This window comes from Acinonyx jubatus, chromosome C1 (genome assembly GCF_027475565.1).
Source record: "Acinonyx jubatus isolate Ajub_Pintada_27869175 chromosome C1, VMU_Ajub_asm_v1.0, whole genome shotgun sequence".
Classification (NCBI taxonomy): Eukaryota; Metazoa; Chordata; class Mammalia; order Carnivora; family Felidae; genus Acinonyx; species Acinonyx jubatus.
In genome coordinates, this window is record NC_069381.1 from 163,189,665 (window position 1) to 163,212,444 (window position 22,780).

The 22,780-nt window shown below is 39.4% G+C and overlaps 1 protein-coding gene across 5 annotated transcripts in view; it reads right to left on the bottom strand.

Annotated features, from left to right (window-relative positions):
* PDE11A (phosphodiesterase 11A) overlaps window positions 1-22,780 on the bottom strand; it is a 406,615-nt gene that overhangs the window by 179,535 nt on the left and 204,300 nt on the right. For all 5 annotated transcript variants that reach the window (XR_003418780.2, XM_053215318.1, XM_053215319.1 and 2 more), the window contains exon 6: window positions 1,263-1,395. Coding sequence is in view for 4 of the 5 variants with exons in the window: in XM_053215318.1 (XP_053071293.1) it covers window positions 1,263-1,395 (133 nt within the window). In the remaining variant the exon portion in view is untranslated. The remainder of the gene's footprint in view (window positions 1-1,262; window positions 1,396-22,780) is intronic.

The window sequence follows — 22,780 nt, forward strand, 5'->3', positions numbered from 1 at the left end:
ACTACTAGAGGACATAGCCTGGGGGAAGAAAGCTCCAGGCAGCTACAGAGAGGTGCTGAGTTTTGGGGAATCTAAAATCTCCCTGCAGAGATCTGAAAAGATGACATGACTAAAGTTCTAAGTTTGGTTTAGACTGAAGCCCCCTGCCACATCGTGACCCACCCCAGATGTGGGACAGCACAGGGCAAGGCTGAGGGGGAGGGCTCTGGAGTCCAGAGACTGAGACTGAATCCCTGTCTGTCTCCAGAGTCATCAACCAGCTCTCATTTCAGCTAAATGTTCAATTCTTATTGCTAATGTATCCTCCGTGCTGTAGCCACCGAAGTGGTGTGATCTTCCTAAAATACAACTCCTGTGTCTCCCTGATTAAAAACTCAACTACTGATTCCCCGTTGCCCAGGATAAATACTCAAACTTCTTAATGCAGCTTTCAGATTGGAGCAATCTGGCCCCTGCTTCCCTCTCCAGCCTCATCTACCTGGTGCTTCAGCAGCATTAACTCGCCTCAGCCCCCAGCCCCCAACCCCCCAGCCCCCCCATCCCCCGGGCCCCATGCTCTCTCAGCTTTGCCTAGAACACATCTCCACCTAAAACTCCTGCTACTCTTTAGATCTTCACTTGGCAATATAGAATAGGAAACGTGTAATTTATTGAATACACACACACACTCACACACAAAGATATTTTATAAGTTCGTGTAAATTTGTCTGTATGATACTGTAGATACTTAGAATTTAAACACCTGCAAGTCTAGGTTGCTTTAATATATTCTGTATATAGCAAAATGTGCCTTCAAAATTAACATTAAACAATAACAAACCAATTTACCATTTCTTGGGAGCAATTTTTTAAAACATGGTAATTGTTCTAGCATCTGTTGGGAAATAACTATGTTATATCCACATTTTTATTAATAACTATTTCATAGTTTAATATAAACTATATTTAATATAAAGTGTTCATGAATTAATGCATGGGTACATGCAATATAATATGTACCCAATTGTAAAGAGCATCAAAGTAATACATAATAGATAGCCATTTTGCCACAAATCAGAGTAGAGAGAGATTTTTCTGTTACTCAACAGTAGACAATGCTAAAAATCTGATCACAGGGGAAAGACGCAAAAAAAAAAAAAAAACCTGCCAGTAAACTTAGGGGTGACTGTGATGTATACGATGTCCCTTTTTTGCTTCAACCAGCAAACCATCACCAGTGTGACAACTGAACCTTAAGAGTGCAACCAGAGAATTCCTCTTACCTCGGCATCAAAGCGAGGATCCTGGTAGGCATCGCTGATGTTCACCGGGAGGCCTGTGGAAGCCACTAGCTCGGCAACACTGTTATTTATAAGCCAGTCGGAATATGAGGATTTCTCCATGCTCTCTTTGAAACTATCAAAACCAAAGAAGGCAGTAAGAAAACAGAGAAACATAAGTTTGTTTGAAAGCAAATCTTATAAAACTATACTCATAGTAGGATTATCTATCCTCCTTAAGAAGGGATAAGTGACTTCAGTCACAGAATAGCAGGGTAATTATCAGTAGCTACTTCAAAAAACCTTGCCCGGGATGAACACTGCGTGTTGTATGGAAACCAATTTGACAATAAATTTCATATATTAAAAAAAAAAAACAACCTTGCCCACTGTAATGTAAAATAATCAAATCCATGGGAAGACATAATAGATTCTCCATGACCCAGAAGAACAACTCTAGGCTTTATTTAGGCCAAAGCAGACAGACATAAAGTAAATAATCAAGTAAGGACCAAACCTGACTTGAGGATGCAAAAACCCTGGCATAATAAATTCCCCTGCCCTCCCCGGCCCACACCCCTTAACTAAGTGGACTGGATGTGTGATATCAGGAAAAATTAAATCCCAGAATGGAGAAAAATCAGGAAATAAGTTGAGAATTTACAAAATTGTAAGTGCAGCAAAAGAGCAGGTCTAGACCATGGGTAATCTTAGTACTTATGTAAAGGTTTTTGTAGCATGTCTCAGAGTTTCTTAACAAAAGCACATTTCTACTTAACAAAATCTTGCTGGAAAACCTGTTTTAATTCTACTGACCCCTAACAGGAATAATTTAAATTATATCCATATTTGATTTCAACAGGAATTTTATGCTAAATGATTTTGTGAACTTTCCCTTGTATCACTTTCACTATAATTGCCAAATTTACAGAAATGCCATAAGAATTAGTAAGATTCCCTACTCCCTCTCTCCCGTCCATCATTTCTTCCCCCAAATACATACTGAGCACTGCCAGGAGCTATGGAATTGCAAAACTGAGTACTGTTCAAATTAGCAATATCAAGGAAAATTTCACGGAGAATATTAGATTTGTGGCTTTGCAGGTGATAACTGAAATTACATAAATGAATGCCGGTATACCAAGGCAATGTTTTCCCAGCTTGGTTCTGTGGAACCCTGGGTTCCAGGATATGTGAGTGAGTGTACCACAATGAGAATAATAAGAATTCTACTGACTTTTTAATCTAAACTACCTTATATGGAAGGAAAACACTAAGCCCTGTAAATAGTCATTGTTACTATGCAGTAATGTGCCTGCATGGAATTTGGGCCCTACCAAGAATTTGTGGCATGGAGAGGCCACCAGATGCTTGAGGAAGTGGCAAGCACAGAAGTTCTTTAGCAACATTAATAGGTGCCATCTGTGATGACGGCTGGTCTGTGTCTGATAAATGTAACATGTATTTGTGATGATATTCATCCCTTATTGCATATCAAACATTACTAACACACACGTTTATTCCCTGTGAATCTCTGGCTGTGAGAAGTGGAAGTTTTAATGAAAAGCTGGGTCTTATATTTCTCATATGGTGCCTAAATCAAAGAAACAAAAAGACTGAGGACTTCAAAGATAAGATGAAGCCCTTATTTCCTAAAACAAACAAAGGAGCATCAACAAAGTCCATGTTTTATTTTCTTTGCTCTATTATACCTGTGAGAAGGGAAATTTTATGTTGTGCTGCAATGAAAACAAAATATAGGAGGAAACATGATAATGTACCTGATATGAGGTTCCAACTTAATGAAGCCATTTCTAAGTTTATAAAAGTGTGTGACTGAATGCTTCTCATTTCTTACAGTGATTAGTTGGTCTATGAACTCACTCTGAACTATCTGGGTACTTTATTCCATTCTACAGTTTTTAAAAGCGTTCTGTGATAAAATAGTGTGGAAAGTGCTGACCTGGAGTGCCCTGGGCAGAAGGGGTGCAATGGGACCCTGGGGATGAGCCACAGAAGAACCAGAGAGAAGAATGGTTGGGGCAGGCAAAGGGGCCAGTGGTGAATGCTCTAAGGAAGGAACCAGTTTCATCAAGTGTGAAAACCTGTAAGCTGGGTCTTTCAGGATGGGCAAGTGAGTTCAGCAAGGAGGGACTGGGGTGGTGAGGAGGAAAGCGCCCGAGGAGGAGGAAACAGCAAGAAGAAAGATACGAAGGGAAAAGAGTACAGTAAGTACAGTAACACTGAGTAATCCCTTAAATGAACAGGTCAGGGCTTAAAGGTGGAGGCTTTGACCAACGGGCTTCAAACTTAGTCACAGGCAATGGCAAGCTGTTGGAGAGTACTGAGCAGGGAAGTGACATGATTTGAGATGTGACTTCAGAAAGCTTCAGGAAGCTTAATCCAGGAAGCTTAAACAAGGAGCAAGAAAAACTGACTGAGAGAGATAGAAGGTAGACCAGCGAAGTTGTGCCGATGGGAGGTGATGATGCTGGCCCCTCAGGAGATCCTGCAGAAGACTCCGCAGGGCTTGGTGGGCAGACAGCTTGGCTTACGTTCTGCTTGTGTGTGTCTGTGGCACTATTAGAAGTGAGTTGGTTTGAGAAGTGGGAGATGGGGAACAATAACAGACCTTTTGTGAACCTGGAACATGTTACTCATTGTTGAAACTCCAGGAACAAAACCCATATAAGATCCTCAGGACTGGAAATACTATAGAGTTGGGATTATCTTCGAGGAGAATACAATGGATGAGATTGACCAGGGAGAGAATATGTGGGAAAATCTGTATCTAGGGGAAGGAAGAAGAAGAAAGGCAGTAATAAAGGTGGAGGGGAGAGAGAAGAAAGAAAAAGGAGGAAAGCAAATTTATCATCACTCGAGTAGGCTAACGGCCTGGCTGGATGCTTTACCTAATTAATTTGTTTTGTTTTCACATAAATCTATGAGATGGGTACAATTCTCTACATTTTACAGATCAGAAAACTGAGGTTCAGAGATGCTAAATAATTTTCCTAAGTGGAGATAGAATTTTCAGCTAAGCATGACTACAGAGCCTCAGATTATTCTGTTTATCCTGTCGCCTCTCAGGGAAGGAGTTAATGGGTAGGAGTTGAGCAAGAATAGTAGGTTGTCACCTAAAGAAAAGAAGGGGGTGGCAGTCAGCATCACGGGGAGTTTAAAGGAGACACTGCAGATCATAAACACTTGAGTCTGAGACTACATGCAGTCAAAGGAAGAGGGAGGAAAAGACATTGGATTTGATCATCCAGAGCTGTAGGTCACTGCTTAACAAAATTCCCAAGGAAGATGTTGAAAACTTACTGAGCAGGGGCTCCTGAAAGACTCATCCTAAACCTAAAACATGCTTAGAACTGGGGTTAGTTTGGGCTGCATATGTATTGCAATCACTCTAAAATTATAGGACAACGTGGGGTGTCTGGGTGGCTCAGTTGGTTCAGCATCTGACTGGATTTTGGCTCAGGTCGTGATCTCATGGTTTGTGAGATCAAGCCCCAGGCATGGAGCTTGTTTGGGATTCTCTCCCCCTTTCTCTGCCCCTCTACCACTCACGCTTTCCCTCTCTAAATAAATAAATAAATACATAAATAAATAAACAAACAAACATTTAAAATTGTAGGTCAGGGGCGCCTAGGTAGCCAGTTGGTTAAGCATCCGACTTTGGCTCAGATCATAATCTCATGGTTCATGAGTTGGAGTCCCTCATCGGACTTTCTGCTGTCAGCACAGCAGACTCTCTCCGCCCTTCCCCACTCTCTCTCTCAAAAATAAATAAACATTTTAAAGAATAAAATAAAACTGTAGGACAATGTAAATGGGTCAATTCTGTGCAAGGCACTCTGCATAAACAAAGTTGAGGTGGTTTCTAGAAAATATAAACTATGGTCTCTGGCCTTACAGAGGTTGCCATCTACTTGGGGAAATGAGAAATAAACATACTGACATTTGCACAATGCACAATTTAAATGCCCAGTTCAAATTTCAAATGACAGGGGCGCCTGGGTGTCTCAGCTGGTTAAGTGTCCGACTTTGGCTCCGCTCATCTCATGGATCCTGGGTTCAAGGCCCACGTTGGGCTCTGTGCTGACAGCTCAGAGCCTGGAGCCCACTTCGGATTCTGTGTCTCACTCTCTCTGATCCTCCCGCACTCACACTCTCTCTCTCTTTCTCTCTCTCTCAAATATAAATAAACATTAAAAAAAATTTGTTTTAAACCCACAAATTTCTTTTTTTTAATTTATTTTTTATTTTTTTTTAACGTTTATTTATTTTTGAGACAGAGAGAGACAGAGCATTAACGGGGCAGGGGCAGAGAGAGAGGGAGACACAGAATCAGAAGCAGGCTCCAGGCTCTGAGCCATCAGCTCAGAGCCCGATGCGGGGCTCGAACCCACGGACCGCGAGATCGTGACCTGAGCTGAAGTCGGACGGTTAACCGACTGAGCCACCCAGGTGCCCCTAAACCCACAAATTTCAAATGACAAATTTGTCACATGGCTGTGTCGACTAGTTGCCAAGTCAATTGTACCAGTCATAAATGCAAAAGAAATGCAAAAGAAGTGAAGGGAGGAAGAAACCACCTCAGCCGCTATAATCGAACTAAGGCTCCAGAGGGGAGGGGAGATTTTAATCAACCTATAGCTGCAACAGTGCGAACAGATTTTCTGAAAACCACCTCTCCATTTCTTCAGTTTAATGTTACACAGGTACATAAACTGAGGTGCAGGGCGACAGAATAAACTAAGGTGCAGGGCTCAGAGAGACAGTCAGGAAGGATGATTGTCACTCAGTAATTATATCACATTCTGGCTTTTACACCAATTCAACCTTCCAAATCAACCTTCCAAATCTTAAGTTTTTACTGTAATACAGAATCATGATGTTGAGTTAGAGCTCTCAAAACCTTGCTTTTTAAGATTTATTAAAAAAATTTTTTTAATGTTTATTTATTTTTGAGAGAGAGATTGAGACAGAGCATGGGCAGGAGAGGGGCAGAGACAAAGGAGACACAGAATCTGAAGCAGGCTCCAGGCTCTGAACTGTCAGCACAGAGACCAATACGGGGCTCTAACTCATGAACCGTGAGATTATGACCTGAGTCGAAGTCTGACACTTAACTGACTGAGCCACCCAGGTGCCCCAAACTTGCTTTTTTTTAAAAGATGATTTCTGTTTTATGAGTAAGACCATGAATTTTAGATCAGATATATCTAATTTTAGATTAGGTATGTCTGATACCTGATTTTAGATTAGATATATCTGATACCTATTTTGCCACTTCCTAGGCAGTGATCTCAGACAAGTTACTTACACTTCATCTGTAAAATGGGTATAATTCTCCTACTTAGTTATTGCTCAGATTAAGGTAATAATTTATACAAGTGTTTAACATACTATCTAGCCCATAGTAAACAGTCTTTTTAAAGTATCAACTTTTTAGCAACTTCTAGAGTAAATTCTGCATGTGACAGTACCCTTTGTACACTTCAGCAACTAGGTATTGTGAATTTAATCATAAAGGAAAGGGCTCAAGTTGTTTCTTTTTCTTGAGGGACACATTTAGCTTAAAGGATCAGTTCTTTCATAAAGGTCCTGTGGGTCAACTCCTTCTGATTTATGCAGGTCCTTTTATTTTGTGTGGTTTCCTTTCCTTCGATTGATTTCTGTTGGAGCAGAACATGGTAAGATGGACACAGCCATGTGTGGTAATGCAGGTTCTGCCCTGCATGGGGGTGCCCTGTACAAGGAATGAATGGAGAGTGACATCTAGCCTAGTTGTGCATGTTGGCTTTGAACTGCATCCATCTAAAGGACGTACTTTTTCTATTTTCACAGAGATGCTGTACGGGCTGACAATGGTCTCATTTCAATCTCTCCGACAAATGGACAGCTAATATTAAATTGATTACCTTTCATGACCGGGAACTCATTACCTATAAAAATATTCCATTCCATTTTGTGGCAGCTCAATTTACTTTCTAATAATCATCCTTTGTTCCTAGTCCCATGGTTTGTAGATTATGGATCTCATTACCTGACAGCCCTTGAAATATCTGGCAATAATAACATGTTCCCCACAGTCTTCCACCTAAGATCATTCTTTTCCAACCAGCTCCAATTCCTTCAGGTACTCCTGCTCTGGCATGCCTTCCTTATTCTCACTATCCCAGCCCTAGGTGTATCCCTGCAGATTAATTGCCCTTTGGAGTATGAAATACAGTCTAGAATAGTCTTATACATGGGATCTGAGCAGGATAGAGGTGGGATGACCATCACCTTTGTTCCAGATCCTGTTCCCCCCAAGAAGAGTCAAGGTTGGTAGTTTCTAACAGGTCTTATTTTTTTTTTAATTTTTTAATTCATTTTCTTTATTTTTGAGAGGCAGAGAGAGACAGAGCACGTGTGGGGGAGGAGCAGAGACAGAGGGAGACACAGAACCGGAAGCAGGCTCCAGGCTCTGAGCTGTCAGCACAGAGCCTGATGCGGGGTCCGAACTCACGAACCGTGAGATCATGACCTGAACTGAAGTCGGACGCTCAACCGACTGAGCCACCCAGGCGTCCGTAACAGGTCTTATTTTTTTAATAGGTTGTTGGAAGCTTAAATTAATATCCAAAATTGAATTGACCAATTTTATAGGGCCCCCTGATGTGACCAGAGATATCAAAGGCCAACAAATCCAGCACTAAGATTTTCAATTTGGTCCAGGACCAAGATAAGGAGAATTACTGCAGTTTACAAATACATCAATAATTTGATTACTCTGTAGTTTGCGGGTGCAAATGAGATCATGCCAGTTCAGTGGATCTTAGCTGCCATGTGAGTAACTGTAAGACCACAGACACCTCCAAGTCCTCTCCCTACTCCTAGTCTCTAAGGAGACTTATTCTTTCACTCAAGGCCCCTTGTCAAAGCCTTGGAAGCCACTTAAGGGAAGCCAGACACTTGAGGGTACTAAAGCTTCATGGAGTGAAGAAGGAATCCTCTCCCCCAAGCTCTGATAGCATTTAGGCCCCTAGGTCCTAAAGCCATACTGCTTATGTCTACACTGTCACAAGTTTTCTCATTGGACAGTCCCTTTAGTTTCTGCCCATACCCTTCTCTGTATAGGCAGGGAATAGAGCTGGGATGACCCTTCTTTTGGCAAAAAGAAAAAGACACTTATTGATCATCTTATGCAAGTGGATGTCTGGTGTGACTGTCGGTGGATTTGCAAATATTTTGCCAAGACATTTATTGTGCACCAACCAGTGCACCACAGAGAGAGGGAAAATGTCTTAAAATTCTATATGACATTCATTTGTTCTTGAAAAATCAAAAGTTTTGATAGACCATTAAAATATTTACAAAGTTTGTTTGTTTTAATATCTGTCCATGTTTAATAGCTTCTGGTATGCAAGTCATAACACTAGTTTGACTCCTTTGGTGGGGATGTTAAAATAAATTCTGACTTAAAGAAAAAAAAAACAGCAGACAAAACAAGTCTTTGAAATAAGAGTCTTAGAAAAGAAAATAAATACCTAGGTTATCACCTAACTTCAGTGAAACTTCCTTAAAAGGTAAAAATTAACCACTAAGCTCATTTTAGCTCTTTAAAAAAGTAGACCTCCCTAAGATCAAAATTTGTTTAAAATAACAGGAAAATTGTAAAGAGGTCCTTTACTTGTATTTTTCTAGGACCAGGTGCATAGGAAGATGCAGGCTTTTAAGTGAGTTTCCTGCCAAGGGATGCAGTTTAGTCTTCTTGCCCAGTGGTATCTTGCTTCCAAATATGAGACTCCCACTGACTTCAAAGAGAGCTTCATTAGCTCAAATGTTGACTCCAGAAGGATAAAAGAGAACTGCCCTATTATAGAAAACACATAATTCCTGAAATGCGGCTGCCCCTAAGTGAGGGCCAGTGAGGTAGATATAAACCTCAGGATAACAAGTTGAAGGGTAGTGGAGGAGGCAAATCAATACAAGTAAAACAAAACAAGACAAAATAAAATACCCCTAGACAAGTAACTTCACCATCTTCACTTGTCTAAAAAACCTATCTTGGCCAAAGATTCAAACACGGAAAATTATATGAAAATAACTCAAGACTATTTTTCAGAATTAATTCTCAAAAGGAGTCTCTAAAGTAGAAGACAAAATATCTGAATAAAATAATGTTAATCATTAGACTGTATCTGTATTGACATTTTTGTTCTCAACACTAGAGTTGAACCTTCACTAGAGACTCCCAAGACTTTGCTCTTTCAAGAATGACCATGGGCTGGGCCCCTACTAAGTGCTGGACAATTCTGGGGCAAGTCTGGCATGAACATACCCATAAGAGTCTTTTCCTTTTTGCTTAAAGAAGTTGGCAGTGGGAACCCATCTGCATATGGATGGTCAGCTCAGTACTGCCCCTACATAAACAGAAAGAGGTTATAGGAAGAAGCTAAAGGGGTCACACCTTTGGGGAGCTCACAAACAATGACAATGGTTTGTGATAAATGCCCCAAAGGAAAAATACACAAAACATTACCAGACCTGAGAAAAGAAGGATCAGTTTTGTTTGCGTTGGGAATGGTATTTGGAAAATCACTTCCCAAAAGGAAGTTGGTCTAAGCTAGTTTTTGAAGTAAAAGGTCATCTGGAAGAGGAAGAGGGTAAAAAGAATCCAGACAAAACCATAGCATGAGGAAAGCTTTAGAAGTGTGAGGTTTTCTGTATTGATATGATAAATATTAGAGCTAAAACTTAGGATACATGGTGGAAGTGATCACCAAGGCTACAGTGGCAGAGGCCAACACATATACTGTGTGGTTCCATGCACATACTTTGTATCCACAACCAAATATATACTGATGATCTTCGAATCTACACCAGCAGCCCAATGAATCCTGACATCCCTACATACATATCCAAGCATTTTCTGGACACTTCTTCAAGGTCATCTCCAGGCACCTCAAATTTAACATTTTCAAGACTACACTAATACATTCTCCTTGACGTGCTATCAATGATTAATGAAAACTGTGACCATTAACTAAAAATATATCACTAAATATATAACTAAAAATATATATTAGGAGCAGAATGTTTCAACATAGACACAGTCTATTTTCTCATTGTCAAGGGATTGTCAATTGCCCTCTGATACCTTGAGTATTATCCAGTGGGGGCAGGATTCAGAAAGGCGAAGAGGCAGGAATTCCAAGAACTTTTTAGGACAGATATTTCTTTTTTATGCTTTGCAAACAAAAATTGATTTTTGATCTGTAGGTCATGCCTGGTACTATTTGCCATTTTGCTTCACAGGCTAGAGGTCGTTCTGAACTTTGGATCTCAAAGAGAAACTCCATTCCTTACTTTTTCTTTTCAGGTAAATCTATCTAACCCTGGGTCCTTCCTGAAGCCTCGAGCTCTGCAACATTATTTGAAGTTGTCTTTCAATTAGGGGATTAAGGAACTAAGTCAATACCAGTGGGACTCAAAGCTAGCACCCCAGCAGGAGAGTCTTGAAAACCCAGAACTGGGACATGAATAATCCCCTACTGGCTTCAGTGTATCTTTGAAGGTTACCAAACAAACCTTTTAGTCACAAAAAGTAGTGGGGGAGAGTGTAATTAGCAAGCAGAGTTAGCCTGTCAATTCTCGCAGTGTGGCAGGAGAGGAAGATGCTCTAAGTTGCAGAAGTCCCTGAAGCTTATTGTGACCTGCTAATGGACTTACATTTATGGTCTTGCCTAAGGACACTTCATCACACTCCCATTTCTCTCATTTTAGGCATTCCCTAGTTATTAGAAATTAAGACATGGTAACCAAAGAGTACATTTTCTTTCATTTCTTCAAGTTGTACAATTAGAATGATGAAATTTATCACCCCCAGGAGTTGGTGTCACTTTGGGGAAGAGTCTTGTGACTCTTGGATGGGTGTCAGATGGCATCACTGTGAGTGGCTGATGTCTACAATTTAGCATCGTATAGTGACAACTGCTTGGTTTCACAGCCAAGCAAATCTGGAGGGGGGTTTTCATATCTTGGTCTAACATTTCGTAGTTGTAAGACTACAGATAAAATTTTAATGACTCTTAGTTTCCATAATGGAAAATAGAGGAAATAAAACTCATTTTACAGAGATGGTTTAAGGATACAATAATGTAATGTTGAAGAATGCATGGCACACAAAAAGCTCTCAATAAATATCAATTCCTTCTCTCACATAGATTTTTCTTTGTGATAGTGTTTTATTAAATACATCAAGGTGAGACATGCCCTGTTTATTTAACTGCTTCTTTCCTGGGTCAGGGGAGATGTTAACTGTTTTTGACTGTGTCATCATTGTCATATATGGAGACTTGCTGAAGAGAAAACAGCAAAATTGTTGATAATAGAACTAACAGTTAACAATCCTATCCCGCTACATGTTTCAAGTAGCCCCATCACATTTCTCTGTAGGGGAGCTGTGGCCAACTCCATCTATCTGCTCTTCCATCTTTGAGGGCATACCTTCCCAACAAGTCCCGGGCAAATGTCTGCATGGCAAGAAAGGAGAAGTGGACTCAATGTGTTAAAATATTAACTCAAGAACGTTAAATAACAGACATACAAAAGTTAAGTGAGTCAAACATAAAAACCAATCATTAAGGCTTTCAAGTTGCCAAAATTCTGTTTACTGCATAGCATCAATCTAAGAGACAGCTGACCTACATAAGTTACTTTATTATGCTTGATCTCAGTACTTATTCATGTGCCTTGTTGTTCATGGAACATTTGTATAGCTTTCATTCTCCTCTGTGACAGTTTTACTAGAGTGACAAGCCCATTGGTCCAAAATAAACAGGGGTAATGATAGGGTTTGTCTTTTATTTGAATCTTCATGTTCGAAGGCAGGAAAAAGAAAAGACAGAAATTACATATGTTTAAGAGGTAAAGGCTAGATACTTGAGAAATATGTGTCCTTGACTTTCTTAAGATTTTGGAAGATACACAACTTCATTACAAATGTTTCCTCTCTTTCACTGATACTTAATTCTTATAATTAGCATCATGCAAATGGTGCATGGACACATACAAGACTAGGGTCATGGAGGGTATTTATAAAATAGGATTTTTGAGGGGGAAACATGCAAGCCCAGAGGTATCAAAGTGACATGGCTCCCTGAGAGGTATGCTGAGGTCAGGCATAAAGTGTTTCAGAGGAAACACTTTAATCTCATAACACTCTGCATATTTTTAGAGAAAGGAAGCAGGAAATATATAGCTGATTCTGTAATAATAGAACTTCATGGTAAAGAACTGGTCTTGATACCAAGAGAGAGCCTCAGAGTTCAGTCTCTGGTACCAGTCTTGTCTTCAACTGAGCTTAACTCAGATATGCTGAGACATCTCCTCACTAAACAACAGAAAGGGGATAAAAATGAGCCTCCTGGGTTATCTGCATCTTTCTTCTTCAATTAGCAACATTAAATATTGGCATGATGAGGTTCAGCAGCCCTGAATTTGCTAGACAGTAGATATTAAAGAAGAATGCCCTAAGGTTCTTATATTAAAGGAAGTTAGTTATACAGCAAGAACAATCAAACCAAATCTTGCTTCTGTTCCAGGATGACTGGTGGTTCTGTTTTAGTTTTTAACATTTTAAAGGTTTTCTTCATTTTCTTGAATTCAGAATAGGTATCATATTCTTATTTATGCAAAACACCTATTACAGGCTTCCTAGCACATGCTTTCTAGCAGAGAAGAAGGAAAATCCATAAAGAAGAAAGCAGGAAAACAATATATTCATATTCATCACATACTATGGAAATGTTCTGTCTTACACCATTGTGTGAATTTCTCTACCATTCCCTATCACTGTAGGTAACAGAGATTTAAAAGAAGGTAAAAAGAAGAGGACAGCCTTCCAAATTGGCAGATTAAGGACCACTGACAATTTGTTCCTCCACATAAAAGCAGTGAGAACACTAGCAAACATTGTCAAAATAAACATTTTGAGAACTCTGGAAATTAAGGAAAAGACTTGCAAAAATCTGAGGAGTGTTTATTCAAGAAAAACAGTTGAACCTCTGTAAGGACAGCAAGTTTTGGGGCATTTTAACTGACCTTACTCCCATCTTCCACTCCCCAACTCTAGGGTAGCCAGGAAAACCAACAGTCACATTATCACGTGAGTTGTGAGAGTCAGAATCCTAGCACCGGCTGGCAGAGAAGGAAGTTTGAGAGCTCCCTAAAAGTCCTATCCTCAGAGAATTGTCATTATTTGACCTGTTTGGCAGCTCCTTTGGAAACCTTCACTCACAGAGTTTGTCTTTATTTGAACTGACTTGGGGCTTGCTCACTGAGAACAGCCTTCACCTCTGGGGCATTTGTGGAAAAAACCCAGCAGCAATTGTTTAACACTGCAACTGCTGTAGGCAGGGATAACAGTTGCAGCTAACAAGAAGTGGACCAGAAAACTTAAAAGAAGCATGGATAGAGTGCCTGGGTGGCTCAGTCAGTTGAGTGTCCGACTTTGGCTCAGGCCATGATCTCACAGTTCATGAGTTCGAGCCCCATGTCGGGCTCTGTGTTGACAGCTTAGAGCCTGGAGCCTGCTTCAGATTCTGTGTCTCCCTCTCTCTGCCCCTTCCCTGCTCATGCTTTGCCTGTCTCTCAAAAATGAATAAACGTTAAAAAAAAAATTAAGAAAAAAAGAAGCATGGAAATGAGATATTCCTAGAGGGGTTTTGAAAAGCTCTGACATATTCCTCGAAATCTAGAAGGGCACACTCATTTGCAGAGCTGTATGTGTGCCCAGGAAAGACCCCAAGAAGGCCCTAATCCCTTATCTCTGGCTGACCTTGAAGCTCTGTGTAAGCAGAAAGTGAAAGCTACATAAACTTCCTGTCAGAAAATTGAAGATATCACCCACATGCATACAGATCTCCTCAGCGAGGCTGGAAGATTTACTGGTTCAGGGCTTTTAAGGAAATCTGTGCCTAGTCATGAGTTCACAACAAGCTAACCAAGCAGAGAATCCACTTGCCAAACATAACAAAAAATAGTTCAGGAAAGTCACTAAACAACAAATAGCAGCAGCGACAGTAAGAGCAACAAATAGAAACAACAAAGTGAATGGTAAGTGGATCTGATCTCCAGAGTTTCCACACCATATTATTTAAAATATTCAGTTTTCAACAACAACAAAAAACTTGAGACATACAAAGAAACAGGGAAGTACGCAGGAAAAAAGGAATCAACAGAAACTGTCCCTGAGTAAGCCCAGATGATGGACTTACTAGACAAAGACTTTAATTGAGCTATTATAAATATATTCAAAATAACAAAGAGAACTAAATCTAAAGAACTAAAGGAAAATATGAGAACAATGTCTCACCAAATACAGAATATCAAAAAAGAGTTGGAAATTATTAAAAAGAACCAAAAATTTAAGTTCTAGAACTGAAAACTACAATAACTGGAATGAAAAATTCGCTAAGAGAGTTCAACAGAAGGGTTGAGAAGCCAGGAGAAATAATTACCAAACTGGAAGATAGGTTAATCAAGAATATCTGATTTGAGAAACAGAAAGACAAAGAATGAAAGAAATTGAATGTCTCGGAGACATGTGAGACACCATCAAGCATATGGACATATACATAATGGGAGTGTCCAAAAGACAGGAGAGAGGAAAAGGGGCAGAAAGAATATTTGAAGAAATAATGGCTAAAAACTTCCCACATTTGATTAAAACAAATATTAATGTATACATTCCAGAAGTTCAACAAATTCTAAGCAGGATAAACTCAAAGGGACCAACACATAGACACATCCTGACTAAACTGTTGAAAGCCAATGACAAAGAAAGCATCTTGAAAGCAACAAAAGAGATGTGATTCATCACATACAAGTGATTTTCAATATGATTAATAGCTTCTGTTCAGAAACCATGGAGGCCAGAAGGCTGTTGAATAACATATTCAAAGTGCTCAATGATGGTCAACCTTATCAACAGATTATGTAACACATTTCATTCACTTGCCCTAAATAGTGGTATAAAAAACTTACACAAACATAACACTCCCCAAGGTGCCAAATTTGAAGCACAACGTATATTTGAGTGAAAAAGTTCTGGAATGTTTGGGAAATATATTTCATACAACCACCATATTAAAAAGTAACAAATATAGGCATTGACTGAGGCCACACACACTACATGTATAAATCAGACAAGGCTTATGAGTCTAAAACTGTTTCTCAAACTGTGGGTCACAACAAAGTAGTGAATCATGAAATTAATTTTGTACATTAGGACAGCAGTTTTTTTGTTTTTTGTTTTTTAAAGAATAGAATATATCAGAATATACATACATAGTAAAGGTAAGTATAGTTTCATAAAACTTGCTTTTAATAAGCATGTGTGCATTTTTTTTTGTGTATATTTATATACATTAAGTAGATCTGGCTATCTTTTGTTGTCAAAAAAGGTTGAAAGTCACCATCTAAAGGATACCCAAAGAAACTCACACAGTTAGGATTCATGGTGAAGACATTTAGCAACTTTCTCCAAGGTAGGGACAGAATTTCTGATTCCCAAATGGCTCATCAGGGCTGAGCGGCAATGTCCAAATGAAGGTGACTTACATCATACTTTCTGGAAGCATAAGCCCAGAATCATATTCATAATCTGGTTAGGTGCTAGAGATCATCTTGCCTGGGCCAAGTACATCTCAGCGTTATAACATGTACAATATGATTGCAGGGTATAATCACAATAAAGTGAATAAACAAAATCCTCCCTCATCATACTTTAGTCTCTCCAGGCTAATGTGGTCTATTCCACATTTATTCCTGAATATACCATTGCTGCTGGACAAAAGTAAAGAACATCTCTGGGAATCTTATTTACAGACTCATGAAGCAATTTGAGAGCTCATCTGGTACTTTTGTCTCATTACAGTCACATATCATAGAAGTCCGTTCCCCTTTAAAAAATGCCCAAATTTGGGCCATAGGGGCTAGAAGCCTAAAGGAAAGACTTACAGAGAGAAGAGGAATGGTTACAAACCACTGCTGGAAAGAGTAATTTGTTGGCAAAACTAGATTCCACACAGAATTGCAAGGAAAGGAAAAAAAATCAATAAGGCATTGAAACGTAAGTTTCAACATTCTGACCTAAAAAATGCAATGCAGAAAACTAACTTTGAGAAGAATCATAGGGCTGTCCAATCTAAAAACTGAAAGAAACCCTAAAGGTCCCCTAAGGTGCTTCTCAAAGTTGAGATATATGTACCCTCAGGGGAAAGAAGGTGTAAATGAGCTGACAGGCGGAAAAGCCACAAGAGAAACAATGTGTGGAAGGGTCATATTATTTCATGGACTCTACAATACCATGGAATGTAACGTGCACTATTATTTTTGAACAGCGAAAAAAGAGAAAAAAAATGCTGAGGCAATTTGTTCTTATCACTTACAATATTTGAACCTTATTTTAAAATTATTTATTTCAGATTAGACATAAATTTTATCATATACCATTTGTGAAGGAAAATTTAAACTATACAAATTGATTATGTATAAAAGGAAAACTTGTAAGCAAAATAAATTGCCTAAGACATTTCTAAAATGTCTTCAAACTCAGTGTCACTCTTCTGAATCACTTTTCAATATGGAGTCATCGGTGTTTGCAGTTATCATCCTCTGAGCTATCAGGATACTGAGGATGCAGCATCTACTAGAAGAGTGCTCTACTACTGTCTCCAGGACTCTCTTCCAAACTGCCAGCACCCTCCTACAAGTTTTGCTGCTGCTGTTCTATTGAACTTAGTAAGAAGTGTCCCTGGGAAAGTTTTTGGCCAAACCAGACTGATATTCTTCCCTGAAGTGATCTCTAGTTGGTGTATAGACAGAAATTTTAAGGGGTTGTTGTTGTCCAGCCATACCACCAGCACTTCTTTAACTGTGCGCCCACATGTCTAAAACAGCATCAAGGGGCGCCTGGGTGGCTCAGTCAGTTAAATGTCTGACTCTGGGTTTTGGCTCAGGTCATGCATGATCTTATGGTTCGTGAGTTTGAGCCCCACATTGGGCTCTGCACTGACAGTGCAGAGCATGCTTGGGATTCTCTCTCTCCCTCTCTCTGCCTCTCTCAAGATAAATAAATAAATTTTAAAAAATAAATTAAATTAAATTAAAAAATAAAACTGCATCAAGACCTAACATAACTTGGAAGGGTATTTGGGCTCCTGGTCTTCTATTGTACATGGCTGTACGTTGCTCATTCATCAGCTCAGCTGCCATATGGCCCCTTCTATAATTAAGCCAGCAATATGTGTCAACCCCTACTTGTGCTTTAAACCTCTGACTTTCCCTATCTGCTACATCTCTCTGACTTCCCTTTCTGTCCTCAACTGGGAGAAAGCTCTTAAGTTTTTAAGAGCTCACAAGCGTGAGGAGACTGGGCCAGCTAGATAATCCAGAATAAACTCCCCATTTTAATGTCAATTGATTACAAATGCAAGTTTCTTTGGCCACGTAATGTAACATATTTATGGATATGACAACTGAAGGTGAGGGCCTGGGAATTCTGTTTCCCACATTTAGTTTGATTTTATTGTTTAAAATTAAATATGGTGGCAAGTTTTAACCATTTGACATTACACATGGCATCATGTTGAAATGCTATATTTTATAATATATGTACTTTTTAAAAAAAGTTTTTTATTTATTTTGAGAGAGAGACAGAGAGATAAACAGAGAGATAGAGGCAGAGAGAAAGAGAGAGAGAGAGAGAGTGAGTGGGGGAAGGGCAGAGAGAGAATCTTAAGTAGGCTCTGTGTTCTCAGCACACAGCCTGACGTGGGGCTCAATCTCACAAACCATGAGATTATGACCTCAGCCTAAATCAAGGGTTGGATGCTTAACCAATAGGGCCACCCAGGCACCCCTGTAATCTTTGTTCTTGATGTTGATTATTTTAGCACTGTTGGCATTGACAGGCATGTCAAATGACACAGGGATTTTCTTAGCATCTTCTATTTGACTAAGTTCATAGTTTCCTTTTTTCTTTAATTGAATCACTTGTCCCTGGAAATTCAACAGCTTCCAAAACATTGCAAGCTTTTAATAAAGAACAGCCTCACATCATTCATGAAGTTGGTTACACCAGCCTCTTATTGTATTAATTTATTATGAATGCTTTGGTAATTTTTCTTGTCTTCAGTTGCATGACTTGGCATTGATAAGTGATCCTTCAGTATGCATTTCAGTAACAAAACATAGCTTCACTTCACCTCCTTATGAGTTTCTTCAGTTGTTGCTTTGCAAGAACATCTAGACTTGTGTCCAGTTTCCCAACAATAAACATTTTCATCACTAATATCAAATTTACACTCCATTTCTTGTTTCCTTGTTTTTCTTTGAAACAGTAACTGTTTATTTCAATGCCAGATCATAGTATAATCTTGTTAAAGATATATTAAACAACATCTAAACCCAATTAGGGCCTTGGTCTTAGTAGAGTGAGCATTAGATGGCCAAGAGAATTTCTTCCAGACAGAAGCCTGCAGGAAGGCAGGGAGCACTGCCAGTAGCATTACTCTCACACTAAAAACTCCAACACTTAGTAACCTGCAAATGTGTGCAAATTGCTTAACCTCTCTGAGCCTTAGGTTCCTCATTTGTAAAATGAGAACAATAAAGTCTAATTCATTGGGCATTCATGAAATTAACTTAAACAACACAAATGTGACATATGAGTCTTTCAATAAGTTAGTTCTCTTTCCTTAATTGATAAAAAAAATCACTATAATGCACAACAGTTGATTCATAGACTCATAGCCTCCCAGAACTTTGTTACTAGAAGAGACATTTACTAGCCATTATTTCATCTTCCTCATTTAATGAGTATATTAGTGTCCTAGGGCTGCCATAACAGATTGTTACAAACTTGATGGTTTCCAACAGAAGTTTATTCTCTCACAATTCTGGAGGCCAGAAGACCCAAATCAAGGTATTGGCAGGGTCATCTTCCCTCCAAAGGCTCAAGGGGAGAATCTTTCCTTGCTTTTTCCAGGAACGAGTGTTCTTAGACTTGTATATATCATTCCAGTCTCAGCTTCTGTCTTCACATGGATTTCTCTCCTTTGTCCCTTTATGTCTTCATCAGTCATTGGATTTACTGCCCACCCCATATCCAGCAAAATTCCACTTCAAGATCCTTAATCAACCCATTCTAAGGTTCCAGATGGACACAAATTTTGAGGCAACACTATTCAACCCACTGCATTAGGGAAACAAGTTTTACTGAAATTACATTTAAAAGAGAGCAAATTTCTAACCTTAAATATTTCTGAGTGTTCAAAGATCTCTTATTTTTTCTATCTTTACATATTCAGAAGTGGTCTATAAAAGTATAACTTTTTAATTTTGTAGGGTAAGAGTGACTGAACATAAGAGACTTTGGATTAGACACCAGAGTTCCAGTAACAACTGAAGACAGTAAGCAAAGGACAAAGTGGGTGTAATATTTTAAAAATGAGCACAACATATAGACAAATCTTTTACCTGTCCCATACTTGGGAATTCCTCACTGGCCATGTTTCCCCCACAAGTTTCAGCCTCTGCCCATGTTTCTCAGTCTCCTTAATTCTTGAAGACATGGTTCGCCTCTCCTTACTCCTTCATTTTTTTCCTGAAATTTCTTCTTCTTGGACTCTCTTTAAATTCAACCCTCTATATTGGTTTCCTATTGATATTATAACACATTCCCACAAACTTAAGTGCCTTAAATAGCACAAAGTTATTATCCTACAATTTGTACCATTCTCTAGGGGAGAATCCATTTCCTTGCCTTTTCCAACTATACACCTTGCCCACATCCTCCATGTCTCATGGCCCCATTCTTCCATCTTCAAAGCCAGCAATGGCAGGTCAAGTCTTTCTCAGACCACATCACTCTGACCTCTGCTTCTGTTTTCACATCTCCTCCATTTATAAGGACCCTTTGGATCACACTGGGCCATTCAGATAATCCAAGATAATTCTCCCCATCTCAAGAGTCTTAATCAGACTTGCAAAATCCATTTTGCTGTGTAATATCCACAGGTTCCATGGATTAGGAACTGGATATCTTTGTGGAGCCATTATTCTGCCTGCCATTTGTCCTCATCTTTTCAAACAGAACATTTTAGCTCTCCACTCTCCAGGCTGACCTGCAATGCTGAAAGGCTCCTTAAACCAAAGATCTTGCCCTTTAGCTGTTCCAAGACTTCTAGCTTTATTTTTCTTCTCTCCTTCCAGTCACAACAAATGAAAAAATACAGCATAAAGATTAAATTGAAAAAAAAAAAAGGATTGCTTCCCACTAAAATACATTTTGTCCCCTCAACTCCCCTATTCTCAGAAGGCAAAAGTGGCTACAGAGCTTCAGTTTTAAATAACAATATTTCCACTATACTCCATTAAATGTGAAAAATTCCCCTGTAGTCAGTTGTTACCTTCTAGAAATTTTAGACATTGGCTTTTTGGGTTTTTTAAATACCTTAAGTAGCATAGCTGTGAAAGTGCAATTTCCAAAGCAGCATCCATATTTATACCTAGGAAAACATCAACAGGATCCAGCCAAATATATTTCAAACTAAATACAAACTAAATACAAATATGGTTAAGATGACCATAAATGTTCTTTTCCATTTCTTTTTTATTTATTTATTTATCTCAAAGTAAATAATAAAATAAAAGACAGAAACAGTGTGAGTGAGGGGAGGGGCAAGAGAGAGAGAGAGAGAGAGAGAATCCCTAGCAGGCTCTCTGCTATCACTCTCAAAATAAATAAATAAAAAATAAAAGACAGAAACAGCGTGAGTGAGGGGAGGGGCAAGAGAGAGAGAGAGAGAGAGAGAGAGAGAGAATCCCTAGCAGGCTCTCTGCTGCCAACACAGAGCTCAATTGCAGGGCTCGAACTCACAAAGCCATGAGATGATGACCTAAGCTGAAACCAAGAGTCGGATGCTTAGTCGAATGAGCCTCCCAGGCACCCCTCTTTTTCTATTTCTATGGTACACATGATCATTCACACTACGTGTTCCCACTGAGGATAGAAAAGAGGTTTTTAAAGGTTGGATAAGAGATCCAAGAAAGTTTATTCAGGTTGATTCACTAAATCTTCTTAAATTAGGCTTCATAGGAAAGGTTCTAATAGTGAGATCTGAGGAAGAGGAGCATCGAATGGATCAGATAGGATCTTTTTTTTTTTTTTTAAGTCAGCATTGACAACATCAGTGATTGGAAATAATCAATGCATTAACAGTATTGTATTGTGAAAAAGCCAGGTACATATCTCTTTCTGATCTGTTCTGATTCTGGAAAAAACTGGAAAGTCATGTCCCATTCTGGGAAACAACATGTTAAGAAGGACTCTGGCAAGCTGGGGCACATACACGGGAGAATAAAAAGGGTGGCAAAGAGTCTGGGGACCATGAAATAGAAAAATTGTCTAAGATTAGCAATTTCTAACATGGAAAAGATAAGGGCAGCAGATCCATGACAGTCTTCCAGTACTGAACCATTGCCACTGTGGTGAGGTAGTAGATTTAATCCCCTGGTGGCTTTAGGTTACCATTCCTCTAGTCCTTCATCCACTCTACTGCCCAGATGATTTTTCAAGACACAAATCTCAATGTCACTGTCTGTGATTAGTCCCCTATGAGTAAGCATGTAGCCAATCTCCAGGCCAAGTAAAAGGGTTTGAGCATTTCAGAAGGATCTGATAAGACTCTTGCCCCAAACAGATGGCATTCTGGGCAGCTGGATGCCCTTACAAGGAGTTAAGGGCCATCACCATCAATTATGATGACCTTTAGGACAACAGCTCACAGCCCAAATTAAAGATCCTGTGCTTTTGTTTACAATGTTTCCTCCTCCTGGAAGTTAGTTGTGTCACTAACTTTCCATTACCCTACAGGACCTAATTGAAGATTCACCACATCCAAGAACTTTCCCTGAACATCAGCTTCCATTTTTACCCAGATGAGTTGGGTGTCCTTCCTCTATATTAAAATGCCACCTTACACAAACCTTTTACAGAAAGTACTGAATTGCTTTGCAGTCACCAAGTCTACTTGACAGTAGAACATAAGAACCTAAACTGAGATACATCTGCATATGAAAATGCATTTATTTGCACAAAATAATGTGCACGGAGAGAAAGGGACTGTGAGGGGGAGGTTTTGAGCATCTAAACCTGGTGGCCAACATGGAAGAAAGGTGGGGAAACCAAGAGAGCAACTTGGTGGCTGGCCCTCAATCTGGGTTCCAATTCCTAAACCTGGCCCCATGGACTAAGTCCAAGTCCTATGGAGAAATAAGGGCTACACACAAAAGCTTTAGTAACTGAAAGATTTGGAAAAAATGAGGTACATGCAAGACTGTTTGGAGCCAAACCACAAACTATAACACATGGTAGGGAAAGTGAGTCCTCTTCCCACTTCTACACTCATTACCCAGATTTGCTCAGGTTTGAAAAGGCCACTGGCGCATCTGAGACA